We start from the raw sequence: 22,114 nt of genomic DNA on the forward strand, positions 1-22,114 counted from the left end.
TCTTTGGAGGCTCGTGGAAACCTCTGGAGCGGCTCCAGGCCCACAGCAGTTAGGAGACTCAGGAGCCTGAGAGACGTGGCCCCAGGATTTCACAGAAGCTCCGAGGAAAGGTCACAGCTGGCGACTTCTCCAAACCTAAAATTAGGGCTGATGAGCTTTACCACCCAACATGACTGAGATTTTTCAGCTCAACGTTTTTTGTAATAAGTTACCTCCCACGTGGAAGCTTTTGACATTTTACCATCCAAACTGTTCTCCTGGAGAAGGGATTAGGACCATAAAGGTTGTAGAGATATAAACCTCACTCAATAACAGTATTTTGGGTAAAATTTTGTTTTTAGATCAATGTCCTATGAGGTTGTGCCAAGGCCTTAGGCGGGAGCTGACCGAATGGGTATCTCTGTGCCGGCACCCCCCACCTTGGTGCTCCTTTGCCTTTGTTCATAAGTAAATGACTTTTCTCTGCTGAGATAAAGTTGGGTTTCTTTGTTTTGCAGGTGGAGACTCAGATGACCTGTTTTGTCCACACCTGCTCACTTTGTCTGATGATCCCTGCAAGACGGGCCTGGTTTCTTCAGTGTTTGCAGCTAAAACAATGGCTCACACTCAGGCCTCACCGACTGGTGGCGCCTTTACCTGGTGGATTGAATATGGCTGTGGGGTGACCCAGCCAGTGTGGCTCAGCAGCTGACCCATGCACCAAGAGGTCACCAGTTCGGTTCCCGGTCAGGGCACATGCCAGGTTGTGGGCCCAATCCCCAGTGGGGGGCATGCAGGAGGCGGCCAATCGATGTTTGGTCTCATCAATATTTCTGTCTCTCTCTCCCTCTCCCTTCCTTCTCTCTAAAATCAATCAAGAAATTATTATTTTTAAAATTTGACTACAGGGTGAGATTTACTTATTCTAGTTGCTGATTCTGAATTGGGCACAAATACATTTTAAATGAGAACTGCAATACTTACTATACACCAGGAGAGATCTCTGTGGTAAAGCCATATCAGTTTTACAAAATAAAATTTTGTTCATAGTTTTTATCTGAAAAATACTTCACAGTCTGAACAGCTTTTTCTGAAGACTTAGAAAACCTCCTGCCCTTTTGGTCCACAAGAGTAAAATCCCCCGTGTGCAGACTGAATTCACTTGGAGGTGGTGAGCCGGGGTGCCCCCGGTGTTATAACTAATGCAATCCGCCGTGGACACTCTCCTATCAACAGTCAGTGAGTCCGGAGATCCCAGTGTCATTGCATCTCATATGAAGGCACAGTGGTGTGAAGTGGTTAAACAGCCACTTCTGAAGAGTTAAGCACTTGCCCAGGTAAGTGAAAGGCCTTTGGCCTCTGAGAGCCAGGCTGCAGGCCGCATGCAGTTCAGTGTGCCGTCTGCCCTGCACTGTGCGCAGACTACAAACACATGAGACCCTTTTGTGTCTAACGGTGATTTGGGTTCAGACTGTAATCTGTCCATGTGCAGGGGCAACAAGATTGACTTTTCTTTCTACCCTCCAAACACCTAGGAACCGTCCACATCAATGTTCTATGTACTCCCAACCCTCCTTTTCCAACCTGTACCTTCTATTCTAATTTGATTACATGTCCTTGGCCCTATGGCCATTTGTGTTTAATGATAGGTTTTCCACAAACTACATCAGGCTTTTGCAGAACGCAGTAGAGTGCACATGCAAACATGCATGCTCATCCCTGCGCCCGGCTGTGCCGACCAGAGCAGCCGACGAAGCACATAGTGTGTTTTCAGTGGGTTGTCTGGAACTCAACTAACCTGACCTGTTTCTATACCCCCCATTGTAAGGCAGATAAGAATGCTTTCAGCCCTTTTCAGTAGGTTTGATTATTCTGTCTTTGTTAGATCTCTACTGTTGGGTTGATCATAAGTTGCTGTGTTTATTTTTATGACTTGTTTTGCAAAGGGTGGAGCTCATGGACCATTGCAAGGTCTCGGAGGCTCTGAGTCATATTGCTGAAGGCGGACCTTTTGAGCTAGACTATTTATCTGAGGATACAAGATACTGTTAGTTACCACAGGGTGAGCTAAACATCAGTGAAAAACAGTCTCTGTTTACTGAACTACAGAACCAGGAAAAGACAGGATGGGCACTGCTGGAAAAGTAAGCAGAACTCTTCTGTATCCTCATGATCTTGATCTAATAATGTGGGTTGATTTTTAGAACTTTGAATACCTAAAAGTAATTGACTACTTGGGGATGTTTCTTGAGGAATTAAATGCCTGGGAAAGAGACACTGGGGAGGGTGTATCAGCCTGCTAATGAAAACAAGATAAAACAGTATATGGAAGGGTTTTTTGGTAAGACATCGATGGGAAATGGAGAAAAGGTTTATACTGTTTATATTGTGCTTTACACTGACATTACTAATAACTTAATTTCAGGATAGTTAGGCATTTGCTCTGGGCAGCAAAATGTTTCCATAAAGAGAATTTTCAGTCTCATTTAAATGTGTTGCATTCCGTTCTGGGTCAATGGGAGACCAGGGATGGTTCCCAGCTGTTGGGAAAAGATTTTCCTGCTGTTACCTATGGGAAATGTTAATTCTGGAAAGCAAAGTAGACAACAAGTTATCAGGCTTTGAAGATTTTTCTAAGGATGTAGTTTTCATCAAAATATAAGTTTAAAAACAAGAATACACTGTAGTAAAGTATGTTCAGTCTGTAACTTTAGAAAGAGCTTTGGCATTTTTTTTCCATTTGCAAATTGGTCAGTATAGTTCCTTGCTTTGAATGGTAGATGGTTGTTTAGAGTGTTGGGTGCTTTTGTTTTATTTATCCATTTTGGATTTTATTTAAACAACTTGGCCTTTAGCCTACTGTGAGGTTTATAGTCTGGGCAATGTGCGGAGGCCATATGCTGTGAGAACTAGAAATCTTTGTCCCTGGGATTGGACAGAAGTAGAATGAAAGCATTCTAGTTTGAGTCAGGAACCCAGCAAAACTACCTTAGTGGGGGAATTAATTTTGCACTATAGAGGCTAGCAACTCTAATGAATTTTATGGTGGGAAGGTAGTTTTAAAATCTGTAACTCCATCCAACCAACAGGTGCTCAGTTCTAGTTATACTGCCTCTATAAAGTAGCTATGTAGCCGTTGTTAGAACATTTCCAGTGCTGAGGAACTCAGTAGGCTCAAGGTGGCAGTTTCTAATTATAATTAGTAATACAGTGTATAATTTAAGATACAGCATACAAGCTGTGAAATGTTGATAGATATGGTTATGTACTAGTGTGGTTTGCATAGGGTTATATGCACATCCCCTGTTACCCCAGTGTCTCAGTGCAGCTCATCAGAGCAGGGGCTCCCCGTACATTGAGGATTACTTTTTCCCCTTTTATACTGAATATTTAGTTTGCTAGGGCTGCCATAGCAGAGCACCACAGACCGGGTGGCTTAAACAGCAGAAATTTATTTTCTCAGTTCTGCCTGCTGGAAGTCTGAGATCAAGGTGTCAGCCAGGTTGTTTCCTCTGAGGGCCTCTCCCTTGTCCTGTAAATGACCAGCTTTCTGTATTTACATGGTCTTCTTTCTGCACGTCTGTGTCCCTATGTAGACACCAGTCAGATTGGGTTAAGGCCCACCCTAATAACCTCATTTTAACTTAATTACCTATTAAAAGACTCTTTCCAAGTACAGAGATATTCCAAGATTCTGGGGGTCAGGATTTCAACCTATGAATGTTGGGCAACACAGTCCAATCTATAATAATAATCATCCTGGAAAATTAGAATAATAGGGAAACAGGATAAAAAATCAACCATAGTCTTACATCCTAAAGACTACCATTGACTTCATTTTTTAAAAAAGGTGTTTTTATTGATTTTTAGAGACAGGGAATGAAGAAAGAGAGAGAGAAACATCAATGTGAGAAGGAAACATGGATCGGCCTCCTCCTTCAGGCCCCCTACTGGGGATGGAGCCCGAAACCTGGGCTTGTGCCCTGACCAGGAATCAGATTAGCAACCACTCAGTGCACAGGGCGATGCCAACCCACTGAGCCACTCCGGCCAGGCCAGCTTCGTTTTTGTTTGTACGTTCTTCCTCACATTTTCACCCATATTTTAGTTGTACTCACACTATTTATAAATATTTTATCCTATTTTTCCTACTTAAATTTGGAAACATGTTGTGAATTTCTAACTCTAATTTCTAGATTTATCACAATTTATTCAACAAGTTTTTCAGTATTGCCTGCATGTTGGTTTACACATATTGGTTACATATTCCTCTTTATAAGTAGTACTATAATAACCTCTAATATATATTACTTTTTTCTGAGTTTACCATTTAAGATTTTTTTTTTCTATTTCCAGATAGAGTGGGAGGGAGAGAGAGAGAGTGAGCGTGTGAGAGAGAAGCACTGATAAGAGAGGGACATATCAATTTGCTGCCTCCCGCAGGGATGAACCACAGCCAAGGCACATGCCCTTGACCAGAATCAAACCCCTCGGTCCATGGTCCAACGCTCTAACCGCTGAGCCAAACAGCCAGGGCTGAGTTCACTGTTTTTAAGGTAGATTTTAAAAATGAAATTATAGGGTGAAAGGTCACGGTACTCCTTTTATAAAACTCTAAATAGCTCTTTAATTCATAAGTGAAACTGATATTGATAAACTCCAAAAGCTGAACTTTATAGAGCAATTAAAGAGTGAAGCACTCTGTCAGTGAAATGAGGTGACCATTGTCATTGTCTTGTACTTGGCTGGATGCTTGATATATCAGCAATTCTAATGTTTCTTTTTTTCTTCAACTACAGTCTACCTTCAGCATTATTCCATTGGTTTTGAGTGTACAGCACAGTGGCCAATCACATGCCTTATAACGTGTTCCCCTCCCCCCGGCACCGCCAGCCCCCACCTGGCACTGCACAGTCATCCAGCATTACTGACGATATTCCCTATGCCGTACTAGACCGCCCTCTGACTGTTTTGTAACTACCGATCTGTACTTCTTAATCCCTTCACCTCTTTCATCCAGTTTCCCAACACCCCCGCGCCCCGCTTTGGCATCCACCAGTCTGCTCTCTGTCTAAGGTCAATATACTCTTATGTAGGGTACAAAGTTTTGGTTATGCAAGATGAATGAGTTCTGGAGATGTAATGTACAGCCTGGTGATGAGAGTTAACAATATTTCATTGAACACTTGAGATTTTCTAAAAGGATAGATTTAAATCTTCTCAACACACATGCACACCCACATGCATACCACACACACCCTTGTAACTCTGTAGAGATGATGGATGGGTTATTTAGCTTGTTTGTGGTAATACATATAACATCAAATTATAGTCTTGAAATAGATTTGATTTTTATATGTCAAAGATATCTCAATAAAGTTGCCCAAAAATAAAATATGACCGTCTATAAGGAAAAACATTCTCAAGTATCTTCATGTGTGCTACAAATTATTTACCAACAGTGCTGACATACATGAATTGCTCATTTTGCCACCCCTTCTAGCATACCGTGTGTTCTCATTAAATAAAAGTTATTATATACTTAAAATAGAATTATATTTCATTTTTCTTTTTAATCCTCACCTGAAGTATTTTTCCATTTATCTTCGGATAGAGTGGGAGGAGGAAGGAGAGAGAGAGAGAAACATTGATGTGAAAGAGACATATCAACTGGTTGCCTCCGAATGACCCTACCAGGGCCGGGGACCGAACCGCAACCGAAGTATGTGCCCTTGACCAGAATTGAACCCTCAACTCTTTGGTCTGCAGTAGGACACTCCAACTGCTGAGCCAAACCAGCCAGGGCTCATTATTTTTATTGACAAAAAACAAAAACAAAAACAAAAATAAAACCCAACACCTTTTTATAACTGAGGAGAGCAACTACTACACAATATATTTATTAACTTGAATTTTCCTCCTTACGTCCTTTGCATGTCTCTGAGTGTGAGTATGGTATGTGGGAGGGCAGGAGTAATAGGATTGGATGTCTCCATGCTTTCCTTAGAAATCTGATTAAGCACTGTGTACATCAAAATGTTTACTTTTGTCATATTTTGCTTTAAGCATTGAGGACCCAATGACATGCAAAAACTGGGCTAAGGTGCAAAAAAGGAATACAGAGATGCAAATTCCCAGATTGAGTCATCCAGGAACTCATTCTATATCTATACTTCATGATGTTTGTGGTTCCCGTCATCTCTTCCTTGCTCATTGTCTAACTTCTTCCCTATTGCTACATAATTATATAGCACTTAAATACTAGCTTAAATTCTTGCAGAAAAATCAGCAGCATTTTCTATTGCATAAATTTACCCTTGTGGATAAGTGATACAAAGATGACAGTTTGTTCATTTGAAATGTAGTACAAGAATCTAATTGAGCCCTGGCCGGTTTGGCTCAGTGGTCAAAGCATTGGCTTGCAGACCAGAGAGTCCCAGGTTCCCTTCCCGCTAAGGGCATGTATCTTGGTTGCAGTTTGTCCCCACCCTGGTTGGGGTTGTTGGTCATGTGGGTGGCAACCAGTCGATGTGTCTCTCTCACATCGATGTTTCTCTCTCTTTTTCCCATTCTCTCCCTCCTGCTCTCTCTGAAGATAAATGCAAAAAAATTGTCCTCGGGTGAGGATTAAAAAAAAAAAAGAATCTAATTGAGTGAAATATTATGTGACTACAAGAGAAAAAAAAAAGCAAAAGGCTGGAAAGGCTGTAGCTTGGATCTAGTCTAGCCCTGCTTCTCATGTGACCATGGATCAATCATATATCAAACGTGGGTGCACACAACATGATCTCCAAGGATTACAATTCTATTTTCAATTAAAATTATCCTCGGCAAATTAGAATGTATCACATTTATTGATATGCAAATATTGTACCAGCCTTGCATGCCTGGTATAAATCCCACTTGATCATGGTGAATACTTTTTTTGATGTATTGCTGGATCCGATTTGCTAGTATTTTGTTCAGGATTTTGGCATCTTTGTTCATCAGGGATATTGGCCTGTAGTTTTCTTTCTCTGTAGTGTATTTTTCTGGTTTTGGAATTAGAATGATGCTGGCTTCATAAAATGAGTTTGGAAGTCTTCCTTCTTGAATTTTTTGAAATAGTTTGAGGAGAATGGGTTTTAATTCTTTGAATGTTTGGTAAAACATCCCCATGAAGCCACCCGGGCCTGGGCTTTTGTTTGCTGGGAGAGTCTTGATTACATCCTCAATTTCCTTAGTTATTATTGGTCTGTTCAAGTTTTCTATCTCTTTCTGGTCCAGTTTTGGGAGACTATGTGTTTCTAGAAATTTGTCAATTTTGCTTAGATTGTCAAATTTGTTGCCATATAATTGTTCATGGTATTTACCAATCCTTTATATTTCTGTGGTGTTAGTTGTTACTTCTCCTCTTTCATTTCTGATTTTGTGTATTTGGGTTCTCTCTCTTTGTTTCTTGGTGAGTCTAGCTAAGGGTCCATCAATTTTGTTTATCTTTTCGAAAAACCAGCTCTTTGTTTTATTGATCCTTTGAATTGTTTTTTTGGTCTCTATGCCATTTATTTCTACTCTGATCTTTACTATTTCCTTTCTTCTACTTGCTCTGGGGTTTTCTTCTTGTTTGCTTTCTAGTTCTATAAGTTGTGAGGTTAGATAGTCTACTAGAAATTTTTCTTGTTTCTTGAGGTAGGCCTGTAGTGCTATGAACTTCCCTCTCAGAACTGATTTCGCTGCATCCCATAGATTTTGTGTTGTTGTGTGTTTGTATTCATTGGTTTCCAGGAAGTTTTTAATTTCTTCCTTGGTCTCCTCGGGAACCCATTCATTGTTTAATAACATGCTATTTAGCTTCCATGTGTTCAAATGTCTTTGTATGTTCTTCTTGCAATTGATTTCTAGTTTCATGCCATTGTGATCTGAGAAGATGCTTGATATGATTTCAATCTTCTTGAACTTGTAGAGACTTAGTTTGTGCCCTAACATGTGGTCTATCTTTGAGAATGTCCCATGTGCACTTGAGAAGAATGTGAATTCTGTAGTTTTGGCGTGTAGTTCTCTGTAGATATCTATTAAATCCACTTGGTCTAGTGGTTCATTTAGAGTCTCTGTTTCCTTGCTAATTTTTTGTCTAGAGAATCTATCCAGTGGTGTCAGCGGAGTGTTGATGTCCCCTGCTACGATTGTATTGCTGTTGCTTTCTCCTTTGAAATCTGTCAAAAGATTTTTAATATATGTTGGTGCTCCTATATCGGGTGCATATATGTTTATTAAGGTTATATCTTCCTGTTGGATAGATCCTTTCAATATTATATAGAGGCCTTCTTTGTCTGTAGTTATGGCCTTCATTTTGAAATAAACTTTATCAGATATGAGTATTGCTACCCCAGCTTTTTTTTCCTTTCCATTTGCTTGGAAGATTTTTTTTCATCCCTTCACTTTCAACCTATGTGAGTCTTTTGTTGTGAGGTGGGTCTCTGGCAAACAACATATATGTGAGTCATGCTTTTTAATTCAGTCAGCTACTCTGTGTCTTTTCATCAGAGCATTCAGTCCATTTACATTTAAGGTGATTATTGATATGTACATATTTATTGCCATTTTTGTTTAGTGTGGTTATATTTTTCTTCCTATTTCTTCTACTAATTACAGCAGTCCTTTTAACATTTCTTGCAGTGCTGGTTTGGTGCTAATGTATTCTCTTAGCCTTTTTTTTTTTTTTTTGTCTGGGAAGCTCTTTATTTGACCTTCTATTTTGAATGATAGCCTTGCTGGATAGAGTAGTCTTGGATTCAGATTCTTGTTTTTCATGACTGTAATTACTTCATGCCACTCCCTTCGGCCTGTAGTGTTTCTTTTGAGAAGTCAGCTGATAGCCTTATGGGGTTCCTTTGTAGGTAACCAGTTGCTTATTCTTGCTGCTTATATGATTCTCTCTTTGTCTTTAATTTTTAGCATTTTAATTACTATGTGTCTTGGTGTGGGCTTGTTTGGGTTCTTCTTACTTGGGGCTCTCTGTGATTCATGAACTTGAATGCCTTCTTCCTTCACCAAGTTAGGGAAGTGTTTGTCACTATTTCTTTGAATATACTCTCTAACCCTTGCTCATTTTCTTCATCTTCAGGGACTCCTATGATGCAAATATTATTACGTTTCCAGATGTTCCACAGTTCTCTTAAGCTGTCTTCCTGTTTTTTAATTGTTTTTTCCCTTTTGGTTTTCTGATTGGTTGATTTTTTCTACCCTGTCTTCTAATTCACTGATCCGGTCCTCAGCTTCTTCTATTCTGCTGTTTAGACCCTCCAATGTGTTCTTTATTTCTGATATGTCATTCTTGATTTCTTCTTGGTGGTTTTTAATTTCCAAGTGGTCGATTTTCAACATTTCTATGTCTTTACTCATGGTGTTGATGTCCTTACTCATGCTGTTGAGCTTCCTCAAGATCACGGCTCTGAATTCTAGCTCTGTTACCTTGCTTAACTGCTCCACATTTATCTCATCTTCGGTGGAGGTCTCTTGTTCTTTCATTGGGCTTTTTTTAAAAAAAAATTTATTTATTTTTTTATTAATTAATTTTTGTTACAGATGTTCCTCCTTTTTGCCCCACTGATTCCCCCCTTTCCCCTCCCTGCCCTTACCCCAGATTGTTGTCCACGTCCACTGTTCATGCATACATGCATATAAGTTCTGTGGTTTATCTCTCCCTCACCACCCCCCTCTTTAGGGGATTGTCAGTCTGTACCCCGCTTCCGCGTCTCTGGGACTACCCCATTCCTCAGACTGTTATGTTCATTATATACCACAAATAAGTGAGATCATATGAAACTTGTCTTTCTCTGTTTGGCTTGTTTCTCTTAGGATGATACTTTCAAGGTCCCTCCATGTAGTCTCAAAGGATAAGAGATCTTTCTTTCTCACAGCTGCGTAGTACTCCATTGTGTATATGTACCACAGCTTTTTTATCCATTCATCTACTGATAGACACTTGGGCTGTTTCCAGATCTTAGCTATTGTAAATAGTGCTGCTATGAACATGGAGGTACATATATTCTTTCTGATTGGTGTTTTAGGCTTCTTAAGGTATATTCCTAGAAGTGGGATCACTGGGTCAAATGGAAGTTCAATTTTTAATTTTTTGAGGTGAGACCATATTGTTTGCCATAGGGGCTGCACCAGTCTGCATTCCCACCAGCAGTGTACTAGAGTTCCGTTTTCTCCACACCCTCACCAACACTTGTTGTTTGATGATTTGTTGATGGCAGCCATTCTGACAGGTGTGAGGTGATACCTCATTGTTGTTTTAATTTGCATCTCTCTGATGATTAGTGATGATGAGCATTTCTTCATATGTTTCTTAGCCATTTGTATGTCCTGTTTGGAGAGGTGTCTATTTAGTTCCTCTGCCCATTTTTAAATGGGTTATTTGTCTTCCTCTTGTGGAGTTGTATGAGCACTCTATATGTATTGGAAATTAACCCCTTATCTGATATATCATTGGCAATTATGCTCTCCCATACAGTGGGTAGCCTTTCCGTTTTGATGATTGTATCTTTCACTGTGCAGAAGCTTTTGAGTTTGATGTAGTCCCATGTGTTCATTTTCTCCTTTGTTTCTATTGCCTTAGGTGATGTGTCAGTAAAAATTTTGCTACGTATGATATCTGAAATTTTGTTGCCTACAGTCTTTTCTAGGATTTTTATGGATTCATGAGTTACATTTAAGTCTTTTATCCATTTTGAGTTTATTCTAGTGTAGGGTGTAAGTTGATGGCCTAGTTTCATTTTTTTGCAAGTAGCTGTCCAATTTTCCCAGCACCATTTATTAAAGAGGCTGTCCTTACTCCACTGTATGCTTTTGCCACCTTTGTCAAATATTAATTGAGCATATTGCCTTGGGTCCATTTCTGGGTTCTCTGTTCTGTTCCACTGGTCTATATGCCTGTTCTTGTGCCAGTACCAGGCTGTTTTGATTATAGTGGCTTTGTAGTATAACCTGAAATCTGGTATTGTGATCCCTCCAACTTTGTTCTTCCTTTTCAAGATTGCTGTGGCTATTCGAGGCCTTTTCTGGTTCCATATGAACTTTTGAAATAATTGTTCTAATTCTGTGGAGCATGCCGTTGGTATTTTGATGGGGATTGCATTGAATCTATATATTGCTTTGGGTAATATGGACATTTTAATGATGTTAATTCTCCCAATCCATGAACAGGGTATGTTCTTCCACTTTTTTATATCTTCCTCTATTTCTTTTTTCAATGACCTGTAGTTTTCTGCGAATAGGTCCTTTATTTCTTTGGTTAAGTTTATTCCTAGGTATCTTAATTTTTTTGCCACAATGGTAAATGGGATTGTTTTCTTAGTTTCTTTTTCTGTGAGTTCATCATTGGTGTATAAGAATGCCATCGATTTCTTGACGTTAATTTTGTATCCTGATACTTTGCCAAATTCATTTATTAAGTCTAGTAAACTTTTGGTGGAGTCTTTGGGGTTTTCTATGTACAGTATCATGTCATCTGCAAATAATGACAATTTCACTTCCTCCTTTCCAATTTGGATCCCTTTTATTTTTTCTTGCTGTCTGATTGCTGTGGCTAAGACTTCCAGTACTACGTTAAATAGGAGTGGCAAAAGTGGGCATCCTTGCCTTGTTCCTCTTCTTAAGGGACATGTTTTAGTTTTTGCCCATTGAATATGATGTTGGCTGTAGGTCTTTCATATATAGCCTTTATTATTTCTAGATATGATCCCTCTATTCCCACACTGCTGAGCGTTTTTATCAGAAATGGATGCTGGATTTTGTCGAAGGCTTTTTCAGCATCTATTGATATTATCATGTGGTTTTTATTCTTCATTTTATTTATGTGGTGTATCACATTTATGGATTTGCGAATATTGTACCAGCCTTGCATCCCTGGGATGAATCCCAATTGGTCATGGTGGATAATTTTTTTGGTGTATTGCTGGATCCGATTTGCTAGTATTTTGTTCAGGATTTTGGCATCTTTGTTCATCAGGGATATTGGCCTGTAGTTTTCTTTCTCTGTAGTGTATTTTTCTGGTTTTGGAATTAGAATGATGCTGGCTTCATAAAATGAGTTTGGAAGTCTTCCTTCTTGAATTTTTTGAAATAGTTTGAGGAGAATGGGTTTTAATTCTTTGAATGTTTGGTAAAACATCCCCATGAAGCCACCCGGGCCTGGGCTTTTGTTTGCTGGGAGAGTCTTGATTACATCTTCAATTTCCTTAGTTATTATTGGTCTGTTCAAGTTTTCTATCTCTTCCTGATCCAGTTTTGGGAGACTATGTGTTTCTAGAAATTTGTCAATTTTGCTTAGATTGTCGAATTTGTTGCCATATAATTGTTCATAGTAGTTGTTAATGATCTTTTGTATTTCTGTGGTGTCAGTTGTTATCTCTCCTCTTTCATTTCTGATTTTGTGTATTTGGGTTCTCTCTCTTTGTTTCTTGGTGAGTCTAGCTAAGGGTCCATCAATTTTGTTTATCTTTTCGAAAAACCAGCTCTTTGTTTTATTGATCCTTTGAATTGTTTTTTTTGGTCTCTATGTCATTTATTTCTGCTCTGATCCTTACTATTTCCTTCCTTCTACTTGCTCTGGGGTTTTCATTTTGTTTGCTCTCTAGTTCTTTAAGTTGTGAGGTTAGATAGTCTATGAGAGATTTTTCTTCTTTTTTTAGGTAGACCTGTAGTGCTATGAACTTCCCTCTCAGAACTGATTTCGCTGCATCCTATAGATTTTGTGTTGTTGTGTGTTTGTATTCATTGGTTTCCAGGAAGTTTTTAATTTCTTCCTTGGTCTCCTCGGGAACCCATTCATTGTTTAATATCATGCTATTTAGCTTCCATGTGTTCAAGTGTCTTTGTATGTTCTTCTTGGAATTGATTTCTAGTTTCATGCCATTGTGATCTGAGAAGATGCTTGATATGATTTCAATCTTCTTGAACTTGTAGAGACTTAGTTTGTGCCCTAATATGTGGTCTATCGTTGAGAATGTCCCATGTGCACTTGAGAAGAATGTGAATTCTGTAGTTTTGGGGTGTAGTTCTTGGTAGATATCTATTAAATCCATTTGGTCTAGTGCTTCATTTAGAGTCTCTGTTTCCTTGCTAATTTTTTGTCTAGAGGATCTATCCAGTGATGTGAGCGGGGTGTTGAAGTCCCCTGCTATGATTGTATTGCTATTGATTTCTACTTTGAAGTCCTCCAGAAGTTTTTAAATATATTTTAGTGCTCCTATATTGGGTGCATACATGTTTATCAAGGTTATATCTTCCTGTTGGATAGATCCTTTCAATATTACGTAGTGGCCTTCTTTGTCTCTAATTATGGACTTCATTCTGAAATCTATTTTATCAGATATAAGTATTGCTACCCCAGCTTTTTTTTCTTTTCCGTTTGCTTGAAAGATTTTTTTCCATCCCTTCACTTTCAATCTATGTGAGTCTTTTGTTGTGAGGTGGGTCTCTTGTAAACAACATATAGATGAGTCATGCTTTCTTATTCAATCAGCTACTCTGTGTCTTTTTATGGGAGCATTCGGTCCATTTACATTTAAGGTGATTATTGATATGTACTTATTTATTGCCATTTTTGTTTAGTGTGGTTCTATTTTTCTTCCCATTACTCCTGGTAATTACAGCAGTCCTTTTAACATTTCTTGCAGTGCTGCTTTGGTGCTAATGTATTCCCTTAGCCTTTTTTTGTCTGGGAAGCTCTTTATTTGACCTTCTATTTTGAATGTTAGCCTTGCTGGGTAGAGTAGTCTTGGATTCAGATCCTTGTTTTTCATGACCTTGATTACTTCATGCCATTCCCTTCTAGCCTGTAGTGTTTCTTGTGAGAAGTCAGCTGAGAGCCTTATGGGGTTTCCTTTGTAGGTAAGCTGTTGCTTATCTCTTGCTGCTTTTAGGATTCTCTCTTTGTCTTTAATTTTTGGCAGTTCGATTACTATGTGTCTTGGTGTGGGCCTGTTTGGGTTCTTCTTACTTGGGGCTCTCTGTGCTTCTTGAACTTGAATGCCTTCTTCCTTCATCAAATTTTGGAAGTTTTCTGTCACTATTTCTTTGAATATATTCTCTAACCCTCGCTTACTTTCTTCTTCTTCAGGGACTCCTATGATGCGAATATTATTCCGTTTCCAGTTGTCCCACAGTTCTCTTAAGCTGTCTTCCTGTTTTTTAATCGTTTTTTCCTTTTTGTTTTCTGATTGGTTGATTTCTTATAGCCTGTCTTCTAATTCACTGATCCTGTCCTCAGCTTCCCCTACTCTTCTTTTTAGACCTTTCAATGTGTTTTTCATTTCTGATATGTCATTCTTCATTTCTTCCTGTTGGTTTTTCATTTCCAACTGGTTTATTTTCAACATTTCTATGTCTTTACTCATGGTGCTCATGTCCTTACACATGCTGTTGCGCTTCACAACATCATGGCTCTAAATTCTAGTTCTGTTAACTTGCTTAACTGCGCCTCATTTATCTCATCTTCCATAGATGTCTCTTGTTCTTTCATTTGGCTTTTGTTTCTGTTTTTCACCATTTTGGCTATCACAGTGGGCTTTGGAGTCTGCCAAATTTTCCCAGTGGGTGTTGGTGTTCTGCTGTTTGTGGCTCCCTCTCCTGGGTTTGGATGTGCCAGGGAGGACCCACTTTAAATACCACCGTCACGTCTTAGCTTTTCTGGTTAGTGTTGCATGCCCAGGGAATGGTAGTTATCCTCTAGCTTTTTTTTGCCTAGAGGCTATTAGTATAGGTCACCTGCAGACCCTTGGTTTCTGAGTTGCCTGAAAAACTCCCTCAGGTGCTCAGTGTAAGAGGATTTCCTGAGAGTGAGGCAGCTGTTGGTTGTTAATGGGCCTCAATCAGCATTTCAATGGCCACCAGGTGGGGTTGAATCTCTGAGGGGCAGCGGCCCCTCCCCAGGGCCCTGGGCAGGAGTATGATGGCCACTGTCCTGCGTGGCTGCAACTCAGCAAAAACTCTGAGCCCCTCCAAATCTCGAGTGTCCCCACACAGTTCCAGTCCAGTCCACCCTCCCTCAGCTGGAGCCCAAGGTGAGTGGCTGTGGCTATTTTAGCATTTGTCATGGCTCTGCGCTGTGGAGCCGCTTGGGTGTTTAACCAGAGGGAACTGCTCACAGCTAAGGCCGCTGCTGTCTATGGGCTCCCAGACTCCTCTTATGCCTCCGCAATCCTACCAGGATCAAGTCAGTGTCCCTGTTTATATGATCCTTGCATGCTGCTTTTCTGTTGCATTTTCCTGATGATTTGTCTTTATTTTAGTTGTAATTCCAGCTTGGTTTTGGGAGATAGTCTGCATAGCTTCCATTCACTCCTCCGCCATTTTGGAATCAGAAGTTCTTTAATGATGAACTTTAAGAATCGTCATTAAATAACTAGATGAATCTGATATAGCATAACTATTTGCCTGCCTACATTAATATTTCAAAAAACACCTCTTATAATACTACTTAAATATCAAAATGCAGCTAGAATCAAATTGTAATATATATTTTAATGTTAGGTTCAATAAAGTAGAATTATAAATGTGTCCGTGCCTGTTTACTTAGTAATGACCACTTTTGACAAAAATGTTTTCAGTTTGGTACAACTGCATTGGCTATTTATCTGTATATAGCATTTAAAATTCTTGAAATTTAAGTATTTAAGCCCTGGCCGGTTTGGCTCAGTGGTTGGAGCATGGGCGGTCCAGAGAGACCTGGGTTCGGTTCCCGCTAAGGGCATGTACCTCAGTTGCGGTTTGTCCCCGGCTCTGGTTGGTCATGCGGGTGACAGCCACTTGATGTGTCCCTTTCACATCGATGTTTCTCTCTCTCTCTCCCTCCTACTCTATCTGAACAAAAAATGAAAAAAAAAAAAAAATGTCCTTAGGTGAGGATAAAAAAAAAAAAGTAAATATTTTACAAAATATTTTGTGGTTATATATTTTGTTTGAAGAGGACAGTTTCTTTATTTACTGAACTCTTATTGGCTATGGATAAACTTTAAAACACCTGAAAACTTATGAAGTACTTTACAGTGATACCTCGGTTCTCGAACGCCTTGGTTTTCGACCAAATCAGGATTCGAGAAACTTTTGTCTCGGAATCCGAACAAATATTTGGAACTCGAACTTCCGAGATGAGCCGAGTTGAGCCGAATGGCGTTCATTCGGCCCAGCGCGCCTTGCTTGCGTCATCAGTGTGAGTGCAGAGAGAGAGTCACGCTTTGTGGAGTCACGCTTTCCTATTGGTTTCATTGCTTCGGTTCTCGAACAATTCGGTTCTCGAACAATTCGGTTCTCGACCGTCCTCCTGGAACGAATTATGTTCGAGAACCGAGGTATCACTGTATAATGAAAACAAGTAAGGTAGGTATAGCAGAAATTGGGGATTATGCTATAATGACATAATATAGCTTGGGCAGTCCTGCCTTGGTGGATTGCAAAAATGTCCAGGTAATTATGAGCCATTTTGGACAATACATATTGCCCAATGACATGTGGCTTTAAGACAATAAATAAAAGTTATTTTCTTTTGCCAATTTGTTGACCTAAGTTTAATCTAGGTTTATTTATTTTTTTAAAAAAGCTCAAATACCTGAAAAGTATATGGAACTCCTTTGCAAAGAACCTTCACTATCAGCTACATTTAGCTGTGGCCATCTTCAAAGCACTTATAAGTTGTCACAGTTTATAAATAGATACATATCATGCATATATAAAACTCCACTAAGCATCACTGAGACGCATTTCCCTTCTCCATTAGCAGTGTGCATAGTTTGGACCCTAGGTTCTAATTAATGACAGAAAACTGCACCATGAGAAAACATTATTAACGAGAAAAATATGTAAATTGAATTAATGTTTTTGGCTCTTATCTTAAATTTCAAAAAACTTATTAAGTAAAGATATCTAAAATGCTATCAAATATAGTTATACCAAAAGAAATAAATCCAAGAAGGAATAAATGTTTATGTTCTCAGATCGCAATTTGTGAAATAAATGCAACTTTATGCCTAGAGCTTCCTATAAATCCTGTTTTTATAAATGTTTCACGTTACAGTTTTATATATTGATTGTGAAACTTTGTGGAATCATTTCTCACTTCTGGGCTTGTCATGGCCAAATAGTGACCAGAAAGGACTGCAACCGCCTTGCCAGGGAAACCTGCCTGTGAACAGTTTTCCAAATCATCTGAAAAGGCTGGTTCCATGGAGAGATCAGGAAATGGATAACTTTTGTGTATTTTTTACTTCTGGTCCATGAAGCAATGTCAAATTGAGTTCCTGGGTGTAAAATCAAAGCATAAATGAGCATGAAATAGATAGGGGAATGATAAATGAACTATCCAGCATCTTGTTTAAAAATAATCTAGAATTTATTGACTTAAATGATGTGTGAAGGACATTCATTCATTTGGCATTTTTTCCCATTTCCACCGTGAACCAAGCTCTGAGTTAGGTAAGCACGGAGCTCATGGTGGTGGATAAAACCAACACAGTCTCTGTCCTCACAGAGCAGGTAGTGATCTAAGAGACCCGTGTATGAGACAGTAAACAAACAGAAATATAGATCACTTCACTTTGTGATGTGTTAAAGAGGGCGAGGACCGAGATATTGTTAGAAAAAGGAGAAGAAAGGGGAGGAGTTTGTCACTTTCTCTGAGGTGCCTTGGAAGGCCACTCTGAGAAGGTCAGTTCAAGCTCACAGCTGAAGGATGAGCTGGAGCAGACCAGTGAAGACAGGGCCAAAATTCTCCCCGGTGGAGGAACCATGTGCCCAAAGGCCAGTCATTTGGAAAAGCTGGCCACCTCCTACTGGGAACTGTAAGAAGCCAGCACGTTTGCCTCGAAATGTGAATAAAATTGTTTAGATTCATGAAGGTGAAAAATGCTAATTTCTCATGGACTTCTTTGTATATTTATTTCCCTCAATAGTCAGCTTCCTCAGACACTTGTCGGTAAAAACATGTTTTAGTTATCACAAGACTGGTATGAAATAATTTTTGCCCAGAGGAAGAAAACCCTGTAGAGCTTGCCCAGGAATGTGCTTCCCCGGGATCTCAGCCCAGTCTGCAGACATTCCTTCCACCAGCATCCCCTGTCTTCTCTCTCACTCCTCTTTACATCTGAGATATTTATATTCCTCTGTACAAATTACCTAACGGAGGCCTCATAAACCAGTTGATAGTGTTTACCTTCTTTGTGCAGATATTTGCTCAGCATTTTGTTCCTCATGGACTTGGATTCCTTTCACAAAGGAAAGTGAAAATCCCCTTTCCCCCAGGCAACCAGACTTAGGTTACATTGTGCTTTTCACTCTCTGCTGACCTTGCCAGTCACCCCAAGGGCCGCAAAGAAGTGACTGATGCCTCCCGGAAACTTCAACCTGTTCTCCCTGAGAAGTTTCATATCAGGACTGTGCTCCAGGCTCTTTCTTAAAACAGTGTCACGTACAACATTATGTGTCCAGTGGACACAATGCAGATTTAATGATTGAATCAAGAGGATTGCATATTTCTGGCTTTGTCAGGTGTCCAGGACACAAAATACATCATCATATTAGCCGAAGAATAGATGGAGGCAGCTCGACATGTTCTCGGGAACTTCTCCTTCGGCTAGTCCAACATTTCATTTCAAATTTCATTAGTGTTTTTCTACTGTGAATGAACAGGACCTTCACTTAAAATTCCAGTCAACATTTTAATGAAAAATAATGTTTCCTTGAATTTGTAATAGCACATTTGGATAAAACAATGTTTGTTTTAACGTTGCCAGGGCTTGATACATTTCAAAGCAAGTTCTGGCAAAGAATCATATGCTTACATAACTATTCGGCATGCCCCATATTAGTACTATTCATTCAACAAAGCTTTTTGTTAAACAAAGTTTGCTACTAAAAAAAGAAAAAAGAAAGCAAGCAAGCCATGCCGTGCAAACGTCAGTCTCTGCGTGTGGATCACCACTCAGTTTCAGCCTAACAGGTTGGGCTGTGGGAAGCTCTCAGCACCTGTTGTCTGAGGCCCCCTCTAGCCGTAACTTTCTACGGCTCTAAGTAGAATAGAGGATCTTGAGATGTTCATAAACTTGGTTTCTCTTTACTTTGGGAAAGAAGACTGAGGAGCATCTCCCTAGGAATGAAAAGTGCTCAAGCATTACTATTATTTCTGCCAAATTGGAGACCCATGCTAGAGTTGTTATTCTGGCAAATGAGAATCATAGAAATACGCTCTCGCCGGAAGCCACTGAGATCCCAGGAAGCACTTGGCTGAATTCAAGACACACTCTCAAGTCCGTCAGCTTGATCAAGGACCGACTCAGAAAGGGAGGGAGGGCCTGGCCCTGGGACCTGAGCTCTGCACTGTCGGGAGGCCTATGTGCTCCTTGGCTGCTTCTAGGGCCTGGGATGGCAGCATACTCATCTGGTTTTGGTCTGTTCTCCGTAAGAAACTTTAAAAAAGTATTATTATAGGATCTGTTGTTGTTTTAAAACCCAATTGTCCCATATTCTGAGGTTTATGTTACTGAAGATATATTAAGTCTCATCTATTCCCTCCAGTTGCTTTATTAAGTAATGAAACCATGGGAAATATCTCATTTTATTTAAATTATTTTCTCTAATTTTCTCTAATGGAGAAATTGAGTTGTGTCCCAAAACTGAAGGTCTATTTCAGAGGCTCCATCAGCTCCTGGTTACCAGACTGATTTTCACAGAGGCAGCTGGCATGGTCCTTTGACGTCAATGCATTAAGCAATGCTTGTAGAAATAGCAAGAGACCCCAGAAACACCAGTCACTGTCTGATGTCTCCCCACCTCACTTAGGAGACCACCAATATGAGGTCTCTCTGCGTATAATAAAAAATATTTTTCTCTTTTCAAAATTTACACAATAGAAATATCCCAGAGTCCATGCCCACTACTTTGCTCTCAGCATAGTTTGGCATTTTGACCAGAACACATAGAGATTAGCTCTCCAACTATTGGAAATAACCACCTGGGTGCTCCATGGGTAACTCAAACTAACAGGACCAAACGAAACCCTTCATTGCCTGCAAGTCGGTCTGCCTCCTGGGTTCTTCGTTTTTGTTTGTGGTCCCACCATCCACTCAAACTGGAAAGCTGAGCATCATGCTGGGTTCCTCTGCCTGCACCCGTCTCCACATCTAGTGAATCATCAAGACCTCTTGGTTTTACCTCTTAAACATGGATCGATGAATTCTCTCTCCGTCTTCCCTGCTAGCATGGTCTCCCCTGGTCTGTTCCCTCATCTCCTGCCCAAATTCTGGAAAACCCATCTAGCACACGCCCCTGCCTATTGTACAGTGCCTTTGGACTGGCTCGCCCAAATCCTTAAATCCCGCCCACAGGAATGCCCAAATGGAGCACTCTATTCCTATTATCTGAAATGCAGAAAAGACTTTCAAGAGCAAAGTAGAAAGCAGCACCAACTTCTGGTCCCCGTGTCTCACCTCAGGCCCCAGAGCAGGGGACCTTGGATCCTGGCATGGACACGATGTGCTGGGTTGACAGGGAACGCCCTGTGCACGGTGGACCAGCTCTGCCTGGGCCCCTGCTCGTATGGCCGTCAGAGACAGAGGCCACCCCCGGGAAGGATGGATGCATGCCAAGCACAGGTGCAGTCTGGCCAGGGCTCAGGTCATACTGATGTGGTCTCCTCCATTCTGTCAGAGCAGGAACTCTTTCTTCCTGTCCCCGTCCCCTTAAGAAGAAGGGGATTTGTCATTCACTGGCTTATTTCCCCTGAAAAACCAGACAGAGAGTTCAGGATCTAAATACCATGGGCTTTGTTTCATCTTTCATGGGAGACAAGCTTGAATCATGACATTCTTCTATTTAGATTTACTGCGGTTTTAAATTTAAGTTGACTCATTATTCACCAAAAAGATAATCTGTGTGACTAACATAATTTCTCCAATTCTTTGGAGAATTGCCAGTACATAAGGAGAACTTTCTTATTACCTTCTTCCAAGGTAATTACAACAAAACTTTGGGGAATTCCATGTCCCCTGCTCTTGTCCTATTTCCCTCAGACTCACCTCCTCCACAGTCCCCAGCTGAGGCATCTTGAAGGCAAATGTGCTCATGTCATTCCACTTAAAACCACTCGAAGGCACCACTTTGTCTCCAGGGTGTGACCATGAATGAAAGGCCCTCTGTTTCGGGCCAGCTGACCTCCTATCGCGCCTGCGCTCCCCACCATGCTCGGGCAACACTACAATGCTGCGTTCCCCCTGCACCCACCATGCTCGGGCAACACCACAATGCTGTGCTCCCCCTGCACCCACCATGCTCGGGCAACAACACAATGCTGCGCTCCCCCTGCACCCACCATGCTCGGGCAACACCACAATGCTGCGCTCCCCCTGCACCCACCATGCTCGGGCTACACTACAATGCTGCGTTCCCCCTGCACCCACCATGCTCGGGCTACACTACAATGCTGCGTTCCCCCTGCACCCACCATGCTCGGGCAACACTACAATGGTGGGTTCCCCCTGCACCCACCATGCTCGGGCAAGACTACAATGCTGCGTTCCCCCCGCACCCACCATGCTCGGGTCTCTTTTCCTCTGTGCCGTCTCTCTTGCTATCCTCTTCCTAGAATACTCTCCCATCATGGCCCCTTCTCTTAGCAAATTCCTGCTCACCCATCAGGACTTAGTTTCGTCTTATTTCCCAGAAGATCACTCGTCTGATCTCAGTGCCCGCTCTCTCTCCGTGCCCTGGTTTCCCCCTGTCATCGTGAGCAGCCCTTAGACTGTAGTTTTCTGCATCTGTGCTTGTTTCTTCGCGAGTCTGGTCATCTACCTCCACCTGCTGTCAGAGAGGCTACTGAGAGTGGACGTCCAACAGTGAGCGTTTCTGAAATAAATGCACTAATGAAGACGGTGCCTTGTCAGGACCTGCAAAGAGACTGCAGGTGGCAGTATCTAGCTAGGCCCAAAAGTTATGAGTCAGTTCATAGTTAAGGCAGGAGAATCAGAAATCACTGCTCTCAGTGCCTTGGGACTCTTTCCCAGCTGCCTTGTTTGTTTTCTTTCCCAGTAGAGTTGAGGAAAACGAGCCACAGCTGAAATTTTTTGCTTGAGGGAGGCAGACACCTAACGCTGCAATGCGG

The 22,114-nt window shown here is 40.8% G+C and overlaps 1 protein-coding gene across 1 annotated transcript in view; it reads left to right on the forward strand.

The window, feature by feature from the left end:
* The first annotated feature begins 2,051 nt into the window (after positions 1 to 2,051).
* The window catches only part of LOC118626106 (alcohol dehydrogenase E chain), a 55,116-nt gene continuing 35,053 nt past the window's right edge, over positions 2,052 to 22,114 (forward strand). Inside the window, exon 1 of the mRNA XM_036255441.1 lies at positions 2,052 to 2,123. Within this exon, the coding sequence (XP_036111334.1) occupies positions 2,106 to 2,123 (18 nt within the window). The 5' untranslated portion in view covers positions 2,052 to 2,105. The remainder of the gene's footprint in view (positions 2,124 to 22,114) is intronic.

The sequence above is a fragment of the Molossus molossus genome, unplaced genomic scaffold (genome assembly GCF_014108415.1).
Source record: "Molossus molossus isolate mMolMol1 unplaced genomic scaffold, mMolMol1.p scaffold_m16_p_1, whole genome shotgun sequence".
NCBI classification, from domain to species: Eukaryota; Metazoa; Chordata; class Mammalia; order Chiroptera; family Molossidae; genus Molossus; species Molossus molossus.